General features: G+C 41.3%; 1 protein-coding gene across 1 annotated transcript in view; it reads left to right on the forward strand.

The window, feature by feature from the left end:
• Nucleotides 1-431: 431 nt before the first annotated feature.
• AspRS (aspartyl-tRNA synthetase) overlaps nucleotides 432-22,507 on the forward strand; it is a 57,449-nt gene continuing 35,373 nt past the window's right edge. The window contains exons 1-2 of the mRNA XM_053786508.2: nucleotides 432-594; nucleotides 6,103-6,205. Of these exons, the coding sequence (XP_053642483.2) occupies nucleotides 572-594; nucleotides 6,103-6,205 (126 nt within the window). The 5' untranslated portion in view covers nucleotides 432-571. The remainder of the gene's footprint in view (nucleotides 595-6,102; nucleotides 6,206-22,507) is intronic.

The following is a 22,507-nucleotide window of genomic DNA, read 5'->3' on the forward strand; positions in this document are numbered from 1 at the left end:
TCATACATGGCTGAGACCATAGTGAGTGGTGGTTGTGACACAGACTGCATGGTTCATACATGGCTGAGACCATAGTGAGTGGTGGTTGTGACACAGACTGCAGGGTGGCCTGGTGGCCTGGTGGCTAAAGCTCCCGCTTCACACACGGAGGGCCCGGGTTCGATTCCCGGCGGGTGGAAACATTTCGACACGTTTCCTTACACCTGTTGTCCTGTTCACCTAGCAGCAAATAGGTACCTGGGTGTTAGTCGACTGGTGTGGGTCGCATCCTGGGGGACAAGATTAAGGACCCCAATGGAAATAAGTTAGACAGTCCTCGATGACGCACTGACTTTCTTGGGTTATCCTGGGTGGCTAACCCTCCGGGGTTAAAAATCCGAACGAAATCTTATCTTATCTTCATACATGGCTGAGACCATAGTGAGTGGTGGTTGTGACACAGACTGCAGGGTTCATACATGCCTGAGACCGTTGTGATTCTTCAGCCCAACATCAGCTTCACCTGCTGCTGCTGCTGCTGCTGCACGAGGTTGTCATTTTCGCGTCTACATCAACATATTTCGGCCTCAGAATGACCAATGAAAACAAAGAAAAGTATAGTGCAAATTCAACTCTTTACTATGTTTAAGTTGTGCTTTACTTTGCCTTACTTCTTCTCAAACGTGAACTATTTCTAGGTTGAGTTTGTTAAGAGGTACATATTGTTTGTTGAAAGGACCCCAATGGGACTTGTTTTGGGTTATCCTGGGTAATTATATATACGCTGTTATGTATGATAATTTATGTAACTGTATTTGTGTGTACCTGAATAAACTTACGTAACCATCCCCTTGAGCCAGAGAAGAGTTCTTGATCCAAGGAATGAACCGTCTTGTCTCCATGCCATCGAATATAATTATATATGTCCCATTTTCCCAGGCAGTATATGATCCTTTCAAATTCAGATTTTTATTTCTTTGCAAATTTTACAATGTGTGACTGACATGTTCTAAGGAGTCTACTTCCATGCATAGTTTACAATGTTTAATTACAATATTGATTTGCAAGTGCCAAGAAAGTCACTCTCATGCTGAGGCATTTTGGCCAGACTAAACCTAATACTTTACTGACTCTACTTAATAAGAGATATATATGTCTTAGTTGGTTCGAATTGAACATTGGTTTTTTATATATCAGCAGAGGTAGTTAGAGTATTACATTTTAGCACATAGCAAACTTAATATTAACTCAAGATTAATAAAGCAATTACAGATAATTATATGGACCTTTGATGAGTAATGTTGAGCACAGTAATTAAACGTTTAAAGTTAGTTTATAAAAATTACATTATATCAAACATTGGTACAATTTGAATTATTTTACACTAGAAATATTACAATGGAACACTTTAAAAACAATTACAATATTAAATTATTACAATTAGAACAATTTGAAACAATTTACAACATGAGATTATTAAAATTTAGTATTATTACAATTAGTATTATTACAATTAGAGCAATTTAAAACAATTTGCAATATGAGCTTATTAAAATTGAGTATTATTTAAAACAATGAAATCTAAGAATCTAATTTTGAAGTAATGAGTTTATGGTTGAACAATCCTTAGCACAATATATAGTATTTTTTTTTTTTTTTTATTATCACATTGGCCGATTCCCACCAAGGCAGGGTGGCCCGAAAAAGAAAAACTTTCACCATCATTCACTCCATCACTGTCTTGCCAGAAGGGTGCTTTACACTACAGTTTTTAAACTGCAACATTAACACCCCTCCTTCAGAGTGCAGGCACTGTACTTCCCATCTCCAGGACTCAAGTCCGGCCTGCCGGTTTCCCTGAACCCCTTCATAAATGTTACTTTGCTCACACTCCAACAGCACGTCAAGTATTAAAAACCATTTGTCTCCATTCACTCCTATCAAACACGCTCACGCATGCCTACTGGAAGTCCAAGCCCCTCGCACACAAAACCTCCTTTACCCCCTCCCTCCAACCTTTCCTAGGCCGACCCCTACCCTGCCTTCCTTCCACTACAGACTGATACACTCTTGAAGTTATTCTGTTTCGCTCCATTCTCTCTACATGTCCGAACCACCTCAACAACCCTTCCTCAGCCCTCTGGACAACAGTTTTGGTAATCCTGCACCTCCTCCTAACTTCCAAACTATGAACTCTCTGCATTATATTCACACCACACATTGCTCTCAGACATGACATCTCCACTGCCTCCAGCCTTCTCCTCGCTGCAACATTCATCACCCATACTTCACACCCATATAAGAGCGTTGGTAAAACTATACTCTCATACATTCCCCTCTTTGCCTCCAAGGACAAAGCTGAATTAAGTTTAACTTGAGCAATCTTAAATTATTTAGAAGTTTTTTTGTATAGCTTTAGTGCAGTATATGATCCTACCAAAGAGATACATGATTATCTACACCTGGAAAATCCTAGAGGAACTAATACATGATTATCTACACCTGGAAAATCCTAGAGGAACTAGTACCAAACTTGCACACGAAAATCACTCACAACGAAAGCAAAAGACTTGGCAGACGATGCAACGTCCCCCCAATGAAAAGCAGGGGTGTCACTAGCACGTTAAGAGACCATACAATAAGTGTCAGGGGCCCAAGACTGTTCAACTGCCTCCCAGCATACATAAGGGGGATTACCAACAGACCCCTGGCAGTCTTCAAGCTGGCACTGGACAAGCACCTAAAGTCGGTTCCTGATCAGCCGGGCTGTGGCTCGTACGTTGGTTTGCGTGCAGCCAGCAGTAACAGCCTGGTTGATCAGGCTCTGATCCACCAGGAGGCCTGGTCACAGACCGGGCCGCGGGGGCAGTGACCCCCGGAACTCTCTCCAGGTAAACTCCAGGTATCCAAATCCAGGCACAGATATTTATTTCTTGAGCAAACTGTTTTTGGATGTAAATTTGTAGGCACATCAATACTTTCATGAGAGGAAGATTATACAAGGTTTATTGCACGCCCAATTGTCAGTAGCATATAGACCCTTTGTTTCAGTAATACTTTCAATTTAGAAAGAACAAGCTGCACATGTGCGTGCACACACATGCACATGTGCACACGCACACACACACGCACATGCACACGCACACGCGCGCACACACGCACGCACACGCGCGCACGCACACACACACACACACACACACACACACACACACACACACACACACACACACACACACACACACACACACAAAATACTGCATAGGATAGACAAGGTGGACAGAGACAGGATGTTCCAGAGATAGGACACAGAAACAAGGGGTCACAATTGGAAATTGAAGACTCAGAGTCAAAGGGATGTTAGGAAGTATTTTTTCGGCCATAGAGTTGTTAGGAAGTGGAATAGTCTGGCAAGCGATGTAGTGGAGGCAGGAACCATACATAGTTTTAAGATGAGGTATGATAAAGCCCATGGAACGGAGAGAGAGGACCCAGTAGCAGTCAGTGAAGAGGCAGGGCCAGGAGCTGAGTCTCTACCCCTGCAACCACAAATAGGTGAGTACACGTGCACACACACGCACACATGCATGCACACACGGGTCTAGGGACTGGGCCACAAAGTTTCAATAGCTAGGCAAGTTAGTGGTAATAAACTATTTACAAAATAATTATCTTGTAGCAGTCATTATGAGTTGTTTATATAAAACATAAGAATGGAGGAACACAGACCCATACTAGGCAAGTCTTTCTCTAAACCAAACCCTCTAACAAAAATATTTGTCCAACCCATTCTCAAGGCTATCCAAGGAATTAACTTTGATAACCTTGCTAATTCAAAATGTGCAAGGCCCCCTCTCACTCATGTATTATTTAACCATTCTGTACGTGACGCTACCCAGAGTTTCAGCTTCAGTGACTCCTAGACAGTGTTCTACTCATCATAAATTTTTATTTTTCTTATACAGTATACAGATATTGTAGTTTACATGTAATAAAATAAAAAAAGCCACTAGTATGTACTGCATTTTGGGCAAACTGATCCTAATGCTGAAAGACTACTTAAGAATTAGGTATAAATAATTTAGTTTGATTTCTTTAAATGTACAAAAAGACAGGTATCTAAATGAACAACATTACATACTTTATTTAAAAGTATGCATTAATATTTCAGACTGATTTATTGACCTTCACTTAAGTAGAATTTCCTAAGCAGTTAACAATTATATGCACAATAAGAAAGGCAACTGATGTACAAAAGGTGTTGAGGATAATGCTACAAGCTAAGTCAAAGATTAAATATGGACTGTAGGGGGACTTATCTTGATAGACAGCTTTCCCCTAAACAGCCGTCCCTGCAGGCGATTTCTTGAGAAACTGTCGTATGCATCCCTCAACGGGCTGGAAAATAAATTATGGGTGAGTATAATTACCCCTAGGGGGCGTTATGTCAGCATATCTCAGAAATTGATTGCTGACTGGAACTAATACTCACGTGTGTGGAGTCAAAAGTCCGCGTTTCACAGGGTATTGTTACGTTAATAAACATAAAAGGATATCCACTGCGCAGCTGACCTACCACTATCATGTATATTAAATGCACTTGGGTATTTGTAGCTGGCTCGTAGTTGCACCCAGTTATCCCTTGTCTTCATTGAAACAGACGTGTTCTTTGAAGAATGTCGCACACACTCCGTTAGGATCGCAACACTCATTGTTGCATTCTGTTCAAGTATTGTTTTTATTAATCACAATCTTATCACTGAAGAAGCTGATCACACTTCTCTGTAAGTGTTAAGGTGTGTTTTTTGAGATACTTTTATGCACAAAAATGTGCAGATCAGTGTTCTTTGTTGGTTATCCCGGCGTCAATGTATCCTCTAGCAGGGTCAAAAACAATCTAACCCCACAGCCTCCTACGCCACTGCCAATGCCCCTAGCACATAAAGGAAAAGCTGACCTAGCACATTTCACCTCCTTGCCAAACTTCCACCAGGAAGCAATGCAGAATGCTTGATTCTTGCTGTCTTAAGTGTAGACAACAATGTACATTTTTAACATGGTAATAAAGTGGGTACAGGATTTTCCTTAATTGTTGTGTTAAGGTAAGAGATTGATGTATCTTACTTAAACCACACACTTGCAACAGTGGTCTCCTGCAAAGAGCCGCATGACCATGTAACTGGTACACGCTGGTTAAACATCTGCTGGTAATTAATTGATGTAGCAGTAAACAAGATGCTTGCCCCTTTGGAGAGGGCTGACCCTTCAGGGCTGAAAAGGGCTAAAGGGGGCTGATACCCCCCTCCCGGAGAAAATTTCTCCACAAAAGGGGCAATTTTAAATGTATGATTTGTATCATACTGACTTAGGTAGATTGCCACAGGACATGACCAAGATCTCTCTTCGACTACATGATGAGTCTTTAGTAAATAATTTTACTTCTGCCTTGCATAACACTGACTGGCTGGGCGAGCTAGCAGACATACATGATATTGATAAATGTGTCAAAATATTTCTACATAAAACCCAAAACCTCTATAATAGACATTGTCTAATGATAACGAAGCAGATCTCAGCAAAGAGACTGAGCCTGTGGCTTACAAATAGCATCCTAATATCCATCAATAGAAAACATCTTGGGTATTATTTTTCCAAAGATTTTAGACAGTAATGGCAAGCTGGATATTGGCCTAGAGTTACCCTGCACCTCCTAAACTCCAAGTATCCAGTTTTCTTCATAATATTTATACCATGCATTGCCCTGAGACATGACATCACTTATGATTTTGTAAATTAAAAATTTTGTAAATGTATACAAATTAACTGTAAATAAAGCAGAGTAATATCAGATGATCCCTTAAAGTTACTGGTGTTTACATTACAGTACTTTGTTATCTAGATTGTAAATGGAAGTGATTTTGTGCATTTTGTGAATAGAATTGAATAAATTTTTTTAGATAAATTTCTGTGGTGCCCTGTACATTTTAGATAAATTTCTGTAGTGTCCTATACTTGTTTGTTTGCCTATTTTTTAAAGTGATAGATTTACCAAAAAAACAAGTCATTAAAATATTGTTGCAAGATAAGGTAGAAATATTATTTGTTAATTTCCTTTTTTTCCTTCAGCTCAGAAGATGGGCCGAGTAAGAAAGCCTTGAAGAAAGCACAGAAGGCTGCTGAGAAAGCTGCAAAGAAAGCAGAGTATAAAGCACAAAATGCAGTACAGGATGTAAGTTCAAGTTCATTGGGTCCATTTACTACATTTGCCATACATAAGATGTATCAGTGTATTAGACACACCTTGATTTAAGGAGTTTTCTAAAACTATTTTAACCCTTGAACTGTCCAAGTGTAGATCTATATTTTCTTGCCCAGCACTCCAAATATTTTGAATTTTTTTTTTATATAGAAATAAAGAGTGCATTTTTCTGTGACATAGGATAAAAAAATATTTAGAGATATGAGCCTGTGAAGTTGGCACTTGATGATCACCTGATGGCAACGTGGAGTGCTGCCGCTTGCAGAAGTGTTGCCGATATACCTTTTTTCTAGTTTTCTTATTATTTTATATAAGTTTTATGTTCTGATAATTACAATTTACAGTAGTTCTTATGGTTTCATAGCCAATCTTTGTTCTGACACTAGTATTGGGTACTGAAATTGTACTCAAATTGTCACAAACACACTGACAGATGAACATTTACGCCTGCCTTGGTCATTTACTATTGTCTAGGAATATACATGTATACAAAGTATTTATAGATCCCAGCAATGTTTTGGATATGCGGGAGTATATAATAATAATAATAATAATAATAATAATAATAATAATAATAATAATATCCCTTGAAGCATGATGTAAGACAAGTGTCAGTCCACTGCTGACAGTGCACTGGTGACATTTGATGAGTGTCCACGGCCCTGGCATTATTTGTTTTCACTGTTACACATAAACATGTGTCTGTCTGTCTAGCTCTCCATCTATCTGTCTGTCTTGCTCCGTTTATCTCTGTCTCTGCTTATCTGTCTCCCTCTGCTTGTCTCTCTCACTGTCTCAGAGAGAGCCACTCATGAACCAACAGGTATTACACACAGCTGCATCATATGTCTGGTTCCTGAGCAAGTGTAAACATGTATTACTTGCCAGTCATGCATACTGCGCATTATATTGACAAGCACAGTATAGCACTTTGGATTTTTTGGGTTACCTGGAGTTTACCTGGAGAGAGTTTCGGGGGTCAACGCCCCCGCGGCCCGGTCTGTGACCAGGCCTCCTGGTGGATCAGCGCCTGATCAACCAGGCTGTTGCTGCTGGCTGCACGCAAACCAACGTACGAGCCACAGCCCGGCTGATCAGGAACTGCCTTTAGGTGCTTGTCCAGTGCCAGCTTGAAGACTGCCAGGGGTCTGTTGGTAATCCCCCTTATGTGTGCTGGGAGGCAGTTGAACAGTCTCGGTCCCCTGACACTTATTGTATGGTCTCTTAACGTGCTAGTGACACCCCTGCTTTTCATTGGGGGGATGGTGCATCGTCTGCCAAGTCTTTTGCTTTCGTAGTGAGTGATTTTCGTGTGCAAGTTCGGTACTAGTCCCTCTAGGATTTTCCAGGTGTATATAATCATGTATCTCTCCCTCCTGCGTTCCAGGGAATACAGGTTTAGAAACCTCAAGCGCTCCCAGTAATTGAGGTGTTTTATCTCCGTTATGCGCGCCGTGAAAGTTCTCTGTACATTTTCTAGGTCGGCAATTTCACCTGCCTTGAAAGGTGCTGTTAGAGTGCAGCAATATTCCAGCCTAGATAGAACAAGTGACCTGAAGAGTGTCATCATGGGCTTGGCCTCCCTAGTTTTGAAGGTTCTCATTATCCATCCTGTCATTTTTCTAGCAGATGCGATTGATACAATGTTATGGTCCTTGAAGGTGAGATCCTCCGACATAATCACTCCCAGGTCTTTGACGTTGGTGTTTCGCTCTATTTTGTGGCCAGAATTTGTTTTGTACTCTGATGAAGATTTAATTTCCTCATGTTTACCATATCTGAGTAATTGAAATTTCTCATCGTTGAACTTCATATTGTTTTCTGCAGCCCACTGAAAGATTTGGTTGATGTCCGCCTGGAGCCTTGCAGTGTCTGCAATGGAAGACACTGTCATGCAGATTCGGGTGTCATCTGCAAAGGAAGACACGGTGCTGTGGCTGACATCCTTGTCTATGTCGGATATGAGGATGAGGAACAAGATGGGAGCTAGTACTGTGCCTTGTGGAACAGAGCTTTTCACCGTAGCTGCCTCGGACTTTACTCTGTTGACGACTACTCTCTGTGTTCTGTTAGTGAGGAAATTATAGATCCATCGACCAACTTTTCCTGTTATTCCTTTAGCGCGCATTTTGTGCGCTATTACGCCATGGTCACACTTGTCGAAGGCTTTTGCAAAGTCTGTATATATTACATCTGCATTCTTTTTGTCTTCTAGTGCATTTAGGACCTTGTCGTAGTGATCCAGTAGTTGAGACAGACAGGAGCGTTATCCTAGGTAATTTACACTATGTATAATTGTATTTATGTACCTGTGAGACAGAGATAGACAGAGATAGATAGAGATGGACAGAGCTAGACAGAGGCAGATACAGACAGACGGAGACAGAGACAGCCAAAGTCAATCAGCCAGCCAGCCAGCTGCCAGCCAACTGCCAGCCAGCCAGTTGACCAGGCAGCCAGCCAGCCAAGCAGCCACCCAACCAGCCTACAAAACATGTATTACATGTTGCAGAATTGTTTCTCTTTACTTAGGGCAAAGGTTATAAGACATTCTGACAGGATGACACTACTGGTGGTATCAAAATTGAAAGGGTGTTGCTTAAATGTTGCACATGGGTTATTATCAAGGTTTTTTTTATATTTCCTCGACTACCTGTGCCCACATCCACCTCAGAGCCACTAAACTTGGTGTCAGCATCACTTTCCTCTTAAAACGGGAGTGTTAATACAGTGGACCCCCGGTTAATGATATTTTTTCACTCCAGAAGTATGTTCAGGTGCCAGTACTGACCGAATTTGTTCCCATAAGGAATATTGTGAAGTAGATTAGTCCATTTCAGACCCCCAAACATACACGTACAAACGCACTTACATAAATACACTTACATAATTGGTCACATTCAGAGGTGATCGTTATGCGGGGGTCCACTGTACTACATGACATCAGTGAATCCCAGTGTTTGCCATGTTGTTTGCTCTAGCTGGCACTCGGTTGAACTGGTGCTCCCACAAGGTACTTAGTGGTCCCTGATTTTTTTAATACTGTGCACACCAAGTGTTTAGACTCATTCTATGCTGACCAGGCATCTCGGGCCAGTCGTGCCAAATTTAAAGGCAGGAAAAATAAAACGTAGATCTATGTTTGGAGCTCTAGTGGTAAGAACATAGATCTACGTTTGAACAGTTAATGGGTTAATATACAATATATCACACATGTACTGTAGTGGAACCTCTACTTGCGAGTTTAATCCGTTCCATGACCTTGCTCGCAACTGGATTTGCTCGTTTGCATAGTCAATTTTTCTCATTTATATTAATTGAAATGCAATTAATCCGTTCCAGTGGAATTCTGTACTTAATTAATTTCGCTAATATCAACTCTATGGCTTATTTATCTGTCTCACTTTATCAAATATGACATAATAAACAATATAAATAACATACAAACCTGATATACATGTATACTCTAAAATTAATAAAATGTCATTCATGTGGTGGTATGGGCAGTGTCAGCGGTGGATGAGAGTTTGTCTGGAGACCGGGCAAAATACTACTTCATGAATAATTTAGCTAATATCATCTATACAGCTTATTTATCTACCAAAGTTCATCTAATATGACATAACAAACAATATGAATAACATGGAAACATGATATATACTCTAGAATGAATAAAATGTCATTCATTAGCGGTATGGGCGATGTCGATGGTGGACGAGAGTTTGTCTGGAGACCAATGAAAATACTTCATGAATAATTTTGCTAATATCATCTCTACGGCTTATTTATGTACCACAGTTCATCTAATATGACATAACAAACAATAAAAATAACAGAAACATGATATATACTCTAGAATGAATAAAATATATCATTATGTAACAGGTGGAGGCGGCCACAACCCCTCCCTCTTTGTTGTGGTAAACACTGCCTCTAGTGACGGCCTTTTAAAGCCGTCCATTATAATTGTTATATGTAGTACATTATTATTATATCTGTATTATTATTATACATATTATTGTTATATAAAAATATTTTTATTATATAATTATATATTATTATTATAAAATCTTTTATTATATAAAAGATTTACTGCTATTCCTTATTGCAATAATTGTATAAATAATGTCAACCCATTCACGACTGCAATTGACCATTTGTCCTAGGTTGAGCTCAATTTCAAGGTACTTTTCGTCGTTAAAGCAATCAAAATCGTATCTATTTCTGTAATATATCTTCATTCTATCAAATGAGACCAAAAAAAAACGAGAATACAACCATAAAAACCATTCAAAATTACCGCTAAGGGGTGGCTAATTGCTGAGAAGTGAACTCCATTATTTATGCTTAAGATTTCTTTCATTATTATTATTATTATTATTATTATTATTATTATTATTATTATTATTATTATACAGTGGAACCTCAAAAATTGAACTGCTCCCAACACAACCAATTATGTAAGTGTATTTTTGTAAGTGCTTTTATAAGTGTATTTTTAAGGGTCTGAAATGGACTAATCTAATTTACATTATTCCTGATGGGAATAAATTCATTCGGTAAAGGCACTCGAACAGACTTCTGGACCGAAGAAAGTTCGATATTTGAGGTTCCACTGTATAAATAATTTTAATTTTTTTTTTTTTTATTATCACACTGGCCGATTCCCACCAAGGCAGGGTGGCCTGAAAAAGAAAAACTTTCACCATCATTCACTCCATCACTGTCTTGCCAGAAGGGTGCTTTACACTACAGTTTTAAAACTGCAACATTAACACCCCTCCTTCAGAGTGCAGGCACTGTACTTCCCATCTCCAGGACTCAAGTCCGGCCTGCCGGTTTCCCTGAACCCCTTCATAAATGTTACTTTGCTCACACTCCAACAGCTCGTCAAGTATTAAAAACCATTTGTCTCCATTCACTCCTATCAAACACGCTCACGCATGCCTGCTGGAAGTCCAAGCCCCTCACACACGAAACCTCCTTTACCCCCTCCCTCCAACCTTTCCTAGGCCGACCCCTACCCCGCCTTCCTTCCACTACAGACTGATACACTCTTGAAGTCACTCTGTTTCGCTCCATTCTCTCTACATGTCCAAACCACCTCAACAACCCTTCCTCAGCCCTCTGGACAACAGTTTTGGTAATCCCGCACCTCTTCTAACTTCCAAATTACGAATTCTCTGCATTATATTCACACCACACATTGCCCTCAGACATGACATCTCCACTGCCTCCAGCCTTCTCCTCGCTGCAACATTCATCACCCATGCTTCACACCCATATAAGAGCGTTGGTAAAACTATACTCTCATACATTCCCCTCTTTGCCTCCAAGGACAAGGTTCTTTGTCTCCACAGACTCCTAAGTGCACCACTCACCCTTTTCCCCTCATCAATTCTATGATTCGCCTCATCTTTCATAGACCCGCTGACACGTCCACTCCCAAATATCTGGATACATTCACCTCCTCCATACTCTCTCCCTCCAATCTGATATCCAATCTTTCATCACCTAATCTTTTTGTTATCCTCATAACCTTACTCTTTCCTGTATTCACTTTTAATTTTCTTCTTTTGCACACCCTACCAAATTCATCCACCAATCTCTGCAACTTCTCTTCAGAATCTCCCAAGAGCACAGTGTCATCAGCAAAGAGCAACTGTGACAACTCCCACTTTGTGTGATTCTTTATCTTTTAACTCCACGCCTCTTGCCAAGACCCTTGCATTCACTTCTCTTACAACCCCATTTATAAATATATTAAACAACCATGGTGACATCACACATCCTTGTCTAAGGCCTACTTTTACTGGGAAATAATTTCCCTCTTTCCTACATCCTCTAACTTGAGCCTCACTATCCTCGTAAAAACTCTTCACTGCTTTCAGTAACCTACCTCCTACACCATACACCTGCAACATCTGCCACATTGCCCCCCTATCCACCCTGTCATATGCCTTTTCCAAATCCATAAATGCCACAAAGACCTCAAAGACTGTTCACTTATATGTTTCACTGTAAACACCTGGTCAACACACCCCCTACCTTGCCTAAAGCCTCCTTGTTCATCTGCTATCCTATTCTCCGTCTTACTCTTAATTCTTTCAATAATAACTCTACCATACACTTTACCAGGTATACTCAACAGACTTATCCCCCTATAATTTTTGCACTCTCTTTTGTCCCCTTTGCCTTTATACAAAGGAACTATGCATGCTCTCTGCCAATCCCTAGGTACCTTACCCTCTTCCATACATTTATTAAATAATTGCACCAACTACTCCAAAACTATATCCCCACCTGCTTTTAACATTTCTATCTTTATCCCATCAATCCCGGCTGCCTTACCCCCTTTCATTTTACCTACTGCCTCACGAACTTCCCCCACACTCACAACTGGCTCTTCCTCACTCCTACAAGATGTTATTCCTCCTTGCCCAATACACCAAATCACAGCTTCCCTATCTTCATCAACATTTAACAATTCCTCAAAATATTCCCTCCATCTTCCCAATATCTCTAACTCTCCATTTAATAACTCTCCTCTCCTATTTTTAACTGACAAATCCATTTGTTCTCTAGGCTTCCTTAACTTGTTAATCTCACTCCAAAACTTTTTCTTATTTTCAACAAAATTTGTTGATAACATCTCACCCACTCTCTCATTTGCTCTCTTTTTACATTGCTTCACCACTCTCTTAACCTCTCTCTTTTTCTCCATATACTCTTCCCTCCTTGCATCACTTCTACTTTGTAAAAACTTCTCATATGCTAACTTTTTCTCCCTTACTACTCTCTTTACATCATCATTCCACCAATCGCTCCTCTTCCCTCCCGCACCCACTTTCCTGTAACCACAAACTTCTGCTGAACACTCTAACACTACATTTTTAAACCTACCCCATACCTCTTCGACCCCATTGCCTATGCTCTCATTAGCCCATCTATCCTCCAATAGCTGTTTGTATCTTGCCCTAACTGCCTCCTCTTTTAGTTTATAAACCTTCACACCTCTCTTCCCTGATGCTTCTATTCTCCTTGTATCCCATCTACCTTTTACTCTCACTGTAGCTACAACTAGAAAGTGATCTGATATATCCGTGGCCCCTCTATAAACATGTACATCCTGAAGTCTACTCAACAGTCTTTTATCTACCAATACATAATCCAACAAACTACTGTCATTTCGCCCTACATCATATCTTGTATACTTATTTATCCTCTTTTTCTTAAAATATGTATTACCTATAACTAAACCCCTTTCTATACAAAGTTCAATCAAAGGGCTCCCATTATCATTTGCACCTGGCACCCCAAACTTACCTACCACACCCTCTCTAAAAGTTTCTCCTACTTTAGCATTCAGGTCCCCTACCACAATTACTCTCTCACTTGGTTCAAAGGCTCCTATACATTCACTTAACATCTCCCAAAATCTCTCTCTCTCCTCTACATTCCTCTCTTCTCCAGGTGCATACACGCTTATTATGACCCACTTTTCGCATCCAACCTTTACTTTAATCCACATAATTCTTGAATTTACACATTCATATTCTCTTTTCTCCTTCCATAACTGATCCTTCAACATTACTGCTACCCCTTCCTTTGCTCTAACTCTCTCAGATACTCCAGATTTAATCTCATTTATTTCCCCCCACCGAAACTCCCCTACTCCCTTCAGCTTTGTTTCGCTTAGGGCCAGGACATCCAACTTCTTTTCATTCATAACATAAGCAATCATCTGTTTCTTGTCATCCGCACTACATCCACGCACATTCAAGCATCCCAGTTTTATAAAGTTTTTCTTCTTCTCTCTTTTAGTAAATGTCTACAGGAGAAGGGGCTACTAGCCCATTGCTCCTGGCATTTTAGTCACCTCATACAACACGCATGGCTTACGGAGGAAAGATTCTTTTCCACTTCCCCATGGACACTAGAAGAAATAAAGAAGAACAAGAGCTATTTAGAAAAAGGAGAAAAGCCTAGATGTATGTATATATATATGCATGTGCGTGTCTGTGAAGTGTGACCAAAGTGTAAGTAAGAGTAGCAAGATATCCCTGTTATCTAGCGTGTTTATGAGACAGAAAAAGAAACCAGCAATCCTACCATCATGCAAAACAGTTACAGGTTTCTGTTTCACAGTCATCTGGCAGGACGGTAGTACTTCCCTGGGTGGTTGCTGTCTACCAACCTACTACCTAATTTTTATTCACACAAATGTAAGCTTTACTGTTATTCCTTATTGCAATAATTGTATAAATAATGTCAACCCATTCACAACTACATATTGGAATGGACAGTGATGTCATTTGTTTACTCTGAAACAGCCAAGCAATGGACCATTTCCCCTAGGTTGAACTCTATTTCAAGGTACTTTTTGTTGTGAAAGCAATTAAAATCATATCTATTTCTGTAATATATCTTCCATTCTATCAAATGAGACCAAAAAAACGAGAATACAACCATAAAAGCCATTCGATATTACCGCTAAGGGGCGGCTAATTGCTGAAAAGTGAACTCCATTATTTATGCTTAGATTTCTTTCATTTTTGGTGTACGTTAAGAAGCATCTTTCCATCATACATTGCCCAAGTTTCAATAAGATAGCCCAACAAACAAATGAGATACAATTCCCGAGATCAAGAGCAAGAGCCCCTCACCAGTGTCAAGGAACCTGCCTTGAGGTCTGCTCGCTTGTGGAAATTTTGCTTGCATATGGAAGCAAAAAATCAATCCATCGACTGCTCGTATTTGGAAAAGCTCGCATGTCGACACGCTTGCAAGTAGAGGTTCCACTGTATTTATGTACAGGTTGGCCATCACTAATCCGGCAGTCAGTTATCCGGTTCCATCAGTAATCCGGCACTAATTTCAGCTATCATAATTTCAAATTTCATCATTATACTTACTCAGATCATTATACTGACTCAAATTTCATCATTATACTGGTTAAGAAATTGTGAAAATGGTTGTAAAATCCACAGCATCAAGCCAGTGGGGGAGAAAGTGATGAAAATGAGGATGATGTAGCAGAAAGTCTCTCTATTGATAGGTTAATTCAGTTGACAGGTGAACTGCTAAAAGGTCTAGAGCAATGCAGTTTTATAAGTGAACAAGAAATAATGAATGTTTACATGCTGCAGGATAAACTAATAAAAAAAAGGCCGAAATGTAAGTGTATTCTAACCTACCCACTCTGTAATCAGGCAAACTCACTAATCCAGCACACTACAGATCCCAATGATGCTGGATTAGTGATGGCTGACCTGTACTAGTTACTATTATCACCATTACACTACTACCAGGAATACCAAAGGCAGTGAGGGAAGAAGTCAAGGAAAGAGAGGCTAGTCAGTACAGTATATGTAGTTGTCAGTATTTACATCAGTAAAAATACATTAACCCTTTCACTGTCTCACATGTAGACCTGTCACTGATACCAATATCACTCAGATAGATCTATCTATCATTGATTCCAGTGTCACTCATGTAGACCTATATCATTGATGCCAATGTCACTCATGTAGACCTATATCATTGATGCCAGTGTCACTCATGTAGACCAATATCATTGATACCAGTGTCACTCACGTAGATCTACATTTTGAGCTCAGCTCCCATAAATAAGCCGTGGTGTGGGTCTGTGCAATGTGTGCAGTAATAACAAAAATCCTGCCCCATGTGGTGCATGATGGGTAAAGCAAAACTCTGACCATGTGTTTGGTTTAAAATAGTGACTTTGAGGTGTTTTCTAAACTTTATTTCTATAAGTTATTGACATGTGGTGGAGGGTAGTGATGTGTGACTTGTGATGGAGGGTGGTGATGTGTGATGGAGGGAGAAGTGTGGAGAGTGGTGACATGTGATGGAAGGTGAAGTGTTGAGGGTGGTGACGTGTGATGGAAGGTGAAGTGTGGAGGGTGGTGACATGTGATGGAGGGTGAAGTGTGGAGGGTGGTGACATGTGATGGAGGGTGAAGTGTGGAGGGTGGTGACATGTGATGGAGAGTGAAGTGTGGAGTGTGGTGACATATGATGAAGGGTGAAGTGTGGAGGTTGGTGACATGTGATGGAGGGTGAAGTGTGGAGGGTGGTGATGTGTGATGGAGGGTGAAGTGTGGAGGGTGGTGATGTGTGATGGAGGGTGAAGTGTGGAGGGTGGTGATGTGTGATGGAGAGTGAAGTGTGGAGGGTGGTGACGTGATGGAGGGTGAAGTGTGGAGGGTGGTGACGTGTGATGGAGAGTGAAGTGTGGAGGGTGGTGATGTGTGATGGAGGGTGAAGTGTGGAGGGTGGTGACATGTGATGGAGGGTAAAGTGTGGAGGGTGGTGACGTGTGATGGAGGGTGAAGTGTGGAGGGTGGTGACGTGTGATGGAGGGTGAAGTGTGGAGGGTGGTGACGTGTGATGGAGGGTGAAGTGTGGAGGGTGGTGATGTGTGATGGAGGGTGAAGTGTGGAGGGTGGTGATGTGTGATAGAGGGTGAAGTGTGGAGGGTGGTGACATGTGATGGAGGGTAAAGTGTGGAGGGTGGTGACGTGTGATGGAGGGTGAAGTGTGGAGGGTGGTGACGTGTGATGGAGGGTGAAGTGTGGAGGGTGGTGACGTGTGATGGAGAGTGAAGTGTGGAGGGTGGTGACATGTGATGGAGGGTGAAGTGTGGAGGGTGGTGACATGTGATGGAGAGTGAAGTGTGGAGGGTGGTGACGTGTGATGGAGAGTGAAGTGTGGAGGGTGGTGACGTGTGATGGAGAGTGAAGTGTGGAGGGTGGTGATGTGTGATGGAGAGTGGTGACATGTGATGGAGGGTGATGTATGGTGAAGGGTGGTGATGTGTGGCGGAAGGTAGTGACATGTGATGGAGGGTGGTGATGTGTGATTGAGGGTGATAATGTGTGATGGAGGGTGGTGATGTGTGATGGAGAGTGGTGATGGGTGATGGAGGGTGATAACTTGTGATGGAAGGTGATGTGTGATGGAGGGTGGTGATGTGTGATGGAGGGTGGTGACGGGTGATGGAGGGTGGTGACGGGTGATGGAGGGTGGTGATGTGTGATGGAGGGTGATAATGTGTGATGGAGGGTGGTGATGTGTGGAGGAGGGTGGTGACATGTGATGGAGGGTGAAGTGTGGAGGGTGGTGACATGTGATGGAGAGTGAAGTGTGGAGGGTGGTGACATGTGATGGAGAGTGGTGACATGTGATGGAAGGTGATGTATGGTGAAGGGTGGTGATGTGTGGAGGAGGGTGGTGACGTGATGGAGGGTGAAGTGTGGAGGGTGGTGACATGTGATGGAGGGTGAAGTGTGGAGGGTGATGACACATGATGGAGGGTGATGACATGTGGAGGAGGGTGGTGATGTGTGGTGGAGGGTGGTGACATGTGATGGAGGGTGAAGTGTGGAGGGTGGTGACATGTGATGGAGGGTGGTGATGTGTGGAGGAGGGTGGTGACAAGTGGTGGAAGGTGGTGACATGTGATGGAGGGTGAAGTGTGGAGGGTGATGACACATGATGGAGGGTGATGACATGTGGAGGAGGGTGGTGATGTGTGGTGGAGGGCGGTGATGTGTGATGGAGGGTGAAGTGTGGAGGGTGGTGACATGTGATGGAGGGTGGTGATGTGTGGAGGAGGGTGGTGACAAGTGGTGGAAGGTGGTGACATGTGATGGAGGGTGATGACACATGATGGAGGGTGATGACATGTGGAGGAGGGTGGTGACATGTGGTGGAGGGTGGTGATGTGTGATGGAGGGTGAAATGTGGAGGGTGGTGACACGTGATGGACGGTGGTGACATGTGATAAGTAAGTTTATTCAGGTATACACAAATACAGTTACATAGAATTATCATACATAGCAGCATATGTGTAGAGAACCTAGGATAACCCAAAAAAGTCAGACAGAGTAACTTATTTCCATTGGGGTCCTTTTACCTTATTATTATAATATAAAGGTTATAATATTTTGTTATTATTCTATAATGAAGATAACATCTTATTATCATACTAAAAAGACTATCTACTACACGAGGGTCATTAAGACTATCGACAATACAAGGGTCATTACTAGGAACAAGGTAAAATTTACATGTATGTTAGCTAAAAAATAGAAAATCATTCCCCTCCCTTTCTGTAGCTACATTCATCAGACACCTTTTGGCACTCTTCTTGAACTGGTTCATGCTATGACTGGCTTTGACATGTGCGGGTAGTCTGTTCCATTCCTTTATTGCTGTACAATAAAAGGTGTTTGAAGCCTGGCCAATGGCTGTGGGTACTACAAAGTTGTGCTCTCTTCCCCCTAGTACTATGATTGCTTTGGTTCCCAACCTTGACAAAATTGACAGCAAGATATTCTGGACACTGTTTGTGAGCAATTTTATAAACAAGATTTAGCTTCAGTTGTTTTACTCTGTCTTCAGCATTCAGCATATCCAACTGCTGTAATTCATCCTGGCCTACATGTTCTCTTGGTCCCAGCCCCAGGATGAATCTTACGATTTTGTTCTGGGTGGTTTGCAGTCTATCTTTCAGTTTTTTTGTCAAGGCAGAGTACCATGAAGAGCAAGCGTAATCCATATGGCATTGTATAAGGGCTAGACATAGGGTCCTGCAAGCCTCAGTAGGTAGACACTGTGTTTGTCTATACAGGAACTTCAGTCTGGCATTCGCTTTCTTTACTACACTGTTCCCTATCAATTCTCCTGACATGCATGGGTCAAAGGGGATTCCCAGATATTTTACTGATGAAACCAAAGTGATGGGCTCCCCATTACACTGGACATTAAAATTATTTACCCTTCTCAGTTTTCCCGAGGTGTAATGATAGTTTGTTGTCTACTAACCATTTGCTGCAGGACTCCATTTCCAGTGTTAAAACATTAGCTGTATCTTGTGGGTCTTTACCTGACACTAACAGGGCACTGTCATCTGCATACAGTAGGAGTTTGCACTTGACACTGATAGGCATGTCATTGACATAACATAAGAATAATAAGGGACCCAGAATACTACCTTGGGGAACTCCACATGCTATCGGCAGGGGTTCTGATTCCGTTTTGTTGATTTTGACAATTTGTCTCCTGTTGCTAAGGTAGGACTTAAATCAGTCTACAGAACCTATACCGATAGCTTGAAGTTTCTTACATAATATATTGTGGTTGACAGTATTGAAGGCCTTTTGCAGGTCTAAGGTTACCATACCTATGAGGTTCCCCTTTGACATTTCAGTTCTCAGGTAATCCATCAGATTAATTAGGGAGGTGTCGGTTGAGTAAGATCTTCTAAAGCCCGATTGATAGCTATGGAGAATGTTGTTGTTATTAAGGTACTTAACTACTTGAGAGTAAGATAAGATAAGATAAGATTTCGTTCGGATTTTTAACCCCGGAGGATTAGCCACCCGGGATAACCCAAGAAAGTCAGTGCGTCATCGAGGACTGTCTAACTTATTTCCATTGGGGTCCTTAATCTTGTCCCCCAGGATGCGACCCACACCAGTCGACTAACACCCAGGTACCTATTTGCTGCTAGGTGAACAGGACAACAGGTGTAAGGAAACGTGTCGAATGTTTCCACCCGCCGGGAATCGAACCCGGGCCCTCCGTGTGTGAAGCGGGAGCTTTAGCCACCAGGCCACCGGGACACCGCCCTCTCTAGAATTTTGGATATTATACCGAGTATACTAACAGGAATATAGTTGCTGACATCAGACCTACTATTTTTCTTGAAGATAGGAGTAACTCTGGCCTCCTTGAACCCCTCCAGTACGGTATTATTGGTGATTGATAGATTTATTATGTGAGCAATAGGGATTGACAGTTCAGAAGCACCATCTTTTAGGAACTTAGACGGAATGTTATCAGGGCCTGTGCTCTTAGTTGGGTTTAACCTGCTCAGTTCTTTTTGAATAAAGTCATGAGATATACTTACTAGTTGACAACTATTTGGGGTTACCCCTTTATTGGTATAGTATGTTTGAAACTTATCAGAGTCTGTGTTAAAGGTATTTGATGCAGCTGGTAGTTTACTTTCTAGTGTTGATGCAACAGATGTGTAGTAGGAATTAAAGCAATTTGCCACCTTAGATGTTTTGTGGCATACCTCATTATCGATAGTGAGTACTATGTTAGACCTATCTACTGGCTTATGGCTATACCCCAACTGTTTTAGTTGTTGCCAGAGCTTTCTGGGGTTATGCTTATACTCTTCAATTTTTGAGCAATAGTGCTTTGCCTTTGCTCCTTTTATAAGTCTCTGTACTCTGTTCCTCACCCTTTAGAATTCATTTAGTGCTGCAATATCCTGTCTGTTTGCTTTAAATCTTTTTAGCAGCTGGTCTCTGAATTTCATATTATCAAATATCTCAGTAGTCATCCAGGGTTCAGTTCTTCGTTTAATCCTAACCTCTTTAACTGGTGCAATATTATCAAGGATGGTACTGAACATTGTTTTGAATTTTTCCCAGGCATCGTTTATGTCCGTGCAACTTGTTATTTCTGTCCAGTCACAATTGTGTAGCCTATTTACCAGTGTTTCTTCACTGTAGTTTCTAGTTGACCTCATTTTTATTGTCCTGTGTAGACCTATCCTATCCCTAGTGATTTTCCTGGTGCAGTAAATGATGAAATGATCACTAAGACCTGTGGTAATGACGCCTGACTGACTAATGTTCTCAGAGCGATTACAAAGTATGTGGTCAATTAGGGTGGCTGAGAACTGTGTGATCCAGGATGGTGTATTAATTAGTTGAGTGTAACTATTTAAACCTAGAATTTGCTTATACCTTTTGCATATCCCGTTATTTTGCTGCTGAAAACAGATATTGAAGTCGCCCAGTATTATTGTCTTGCAATTGTTTTCAAGTCCGGACAATACTCTGGAAAAGTCTTCTAAGAGCTGGTCCTGGGTAGGAGGGCGGTAACTAGTTCCTACTAAGATGGGTTTGGTCTTGGGAAGCAGCACTTCAAACCATAGAATCTCCAGTTTATTGTTATTTAAATCAGGTCTTGGGTTGTAAGCTAAGTCATTTCTAATGTAGGCACATACTCCACCACCCTTTCTGTTCCTATCTAAGCGTTTTATATTGTAACCTATTTTGACCTCGTCGTCAGTCACCGTATCATCCAACCAGGGTTCAGAGATGGTTATAACTGCCGCCCTAATTTTGTTAGCTAGAATCTTAATCTCTGCCAATTTAGGAAGAAGTGATCTTGCGTTGACATGAATAAAGTGAAGGCCTGTTTTCATAAAACAATTTTAATCATCAGTATATGGCAATGGGTCATTTGTATTAAAATTAGGTAAATCAATGTCATCATTGCTAAAGGGTAACTGTGCCAAAGTGCATTTGTTACACACAAAATGAATTCTGGCACCGTTGCTATAATTGTACATACATCCATCATGCACCCACCCCTTACACATTTTACATAATTTGCCTTTTCTGTTTTTCATGCATACTTTAGTACAGTGTATGCACCTGTTTGGTAGTGTTTGAGATAATAATGGTTGTATTGTCTCACATTGACCTATGTATGCATTACATATGGAGTTAAGGTTATCATTCCTAGCTACTAGACTGTCATTATCACCGTCATTTATCTGTCTGTTTTGCCTCTGCACAATAGTTTGAGGTCCTGGATTAATTTGGATATCACCACTTAAGAGCGCTACAATAAGAGCTGTGTGCCACTGTTTTTGTTTGGGTATGCGGTGTTGCCATACCTTGCGGCGATAGTGACATTTACTTTTCTGGTAGGATGGCAACTGTTGGGCTTTTACTGTCCAGGGCGCTGTTACTCCATTCACCTTTTCCAGCCCCCATGACTGATTTCTTTCTTCATGGAATTGAAGAAGAAAGATAAATATAATTATGGCATCCTGTACCCCCCTAATGCCTGCCATTTTCACTCTTCGCTCTTTGACTCATATACAATAATATTTATTTCTCTTTTCTAGTCACCTAGTACACCCTAGTATCTGCTTTAGCAATCACCACTGAATTACTAGTAAATTTTCTTCTTCAAAACCCTCTTCACTGCTCACTTTTCCCTTAACTTCACAAACCCCTTACAGTGAACCCCTTATTACACAGGGGACGGCAAGATATAGGAGCAGCCTTGTTGCTGCTTGCTGCGGCTGCTTGCTGTTGCTGCAGGGTGGTGACGTGTGATGGAGGGTGGTGACGTGTGGTGGAGGGTGGTGATGTGTGGTGGAAGGTGGTGAAGTGTCCTGACCTGGTAACTGTCAAGAGGTTACATACA

The sequence above is a fragment of the Cherax quadricarinatus genome, chromosome 42, assembly GCF_038502225.1.
Source record: "Cherax quadricarinatus isolate ZL_2023a chromosome 42, ASM3850222v1, whole genome shotgun sequence".
NCBI lineage: Eukaryota > Metazoa > Arthropoda > Malacostraca > Decapoda > Parastacidae > Cherax > Cherax quadricarinatus.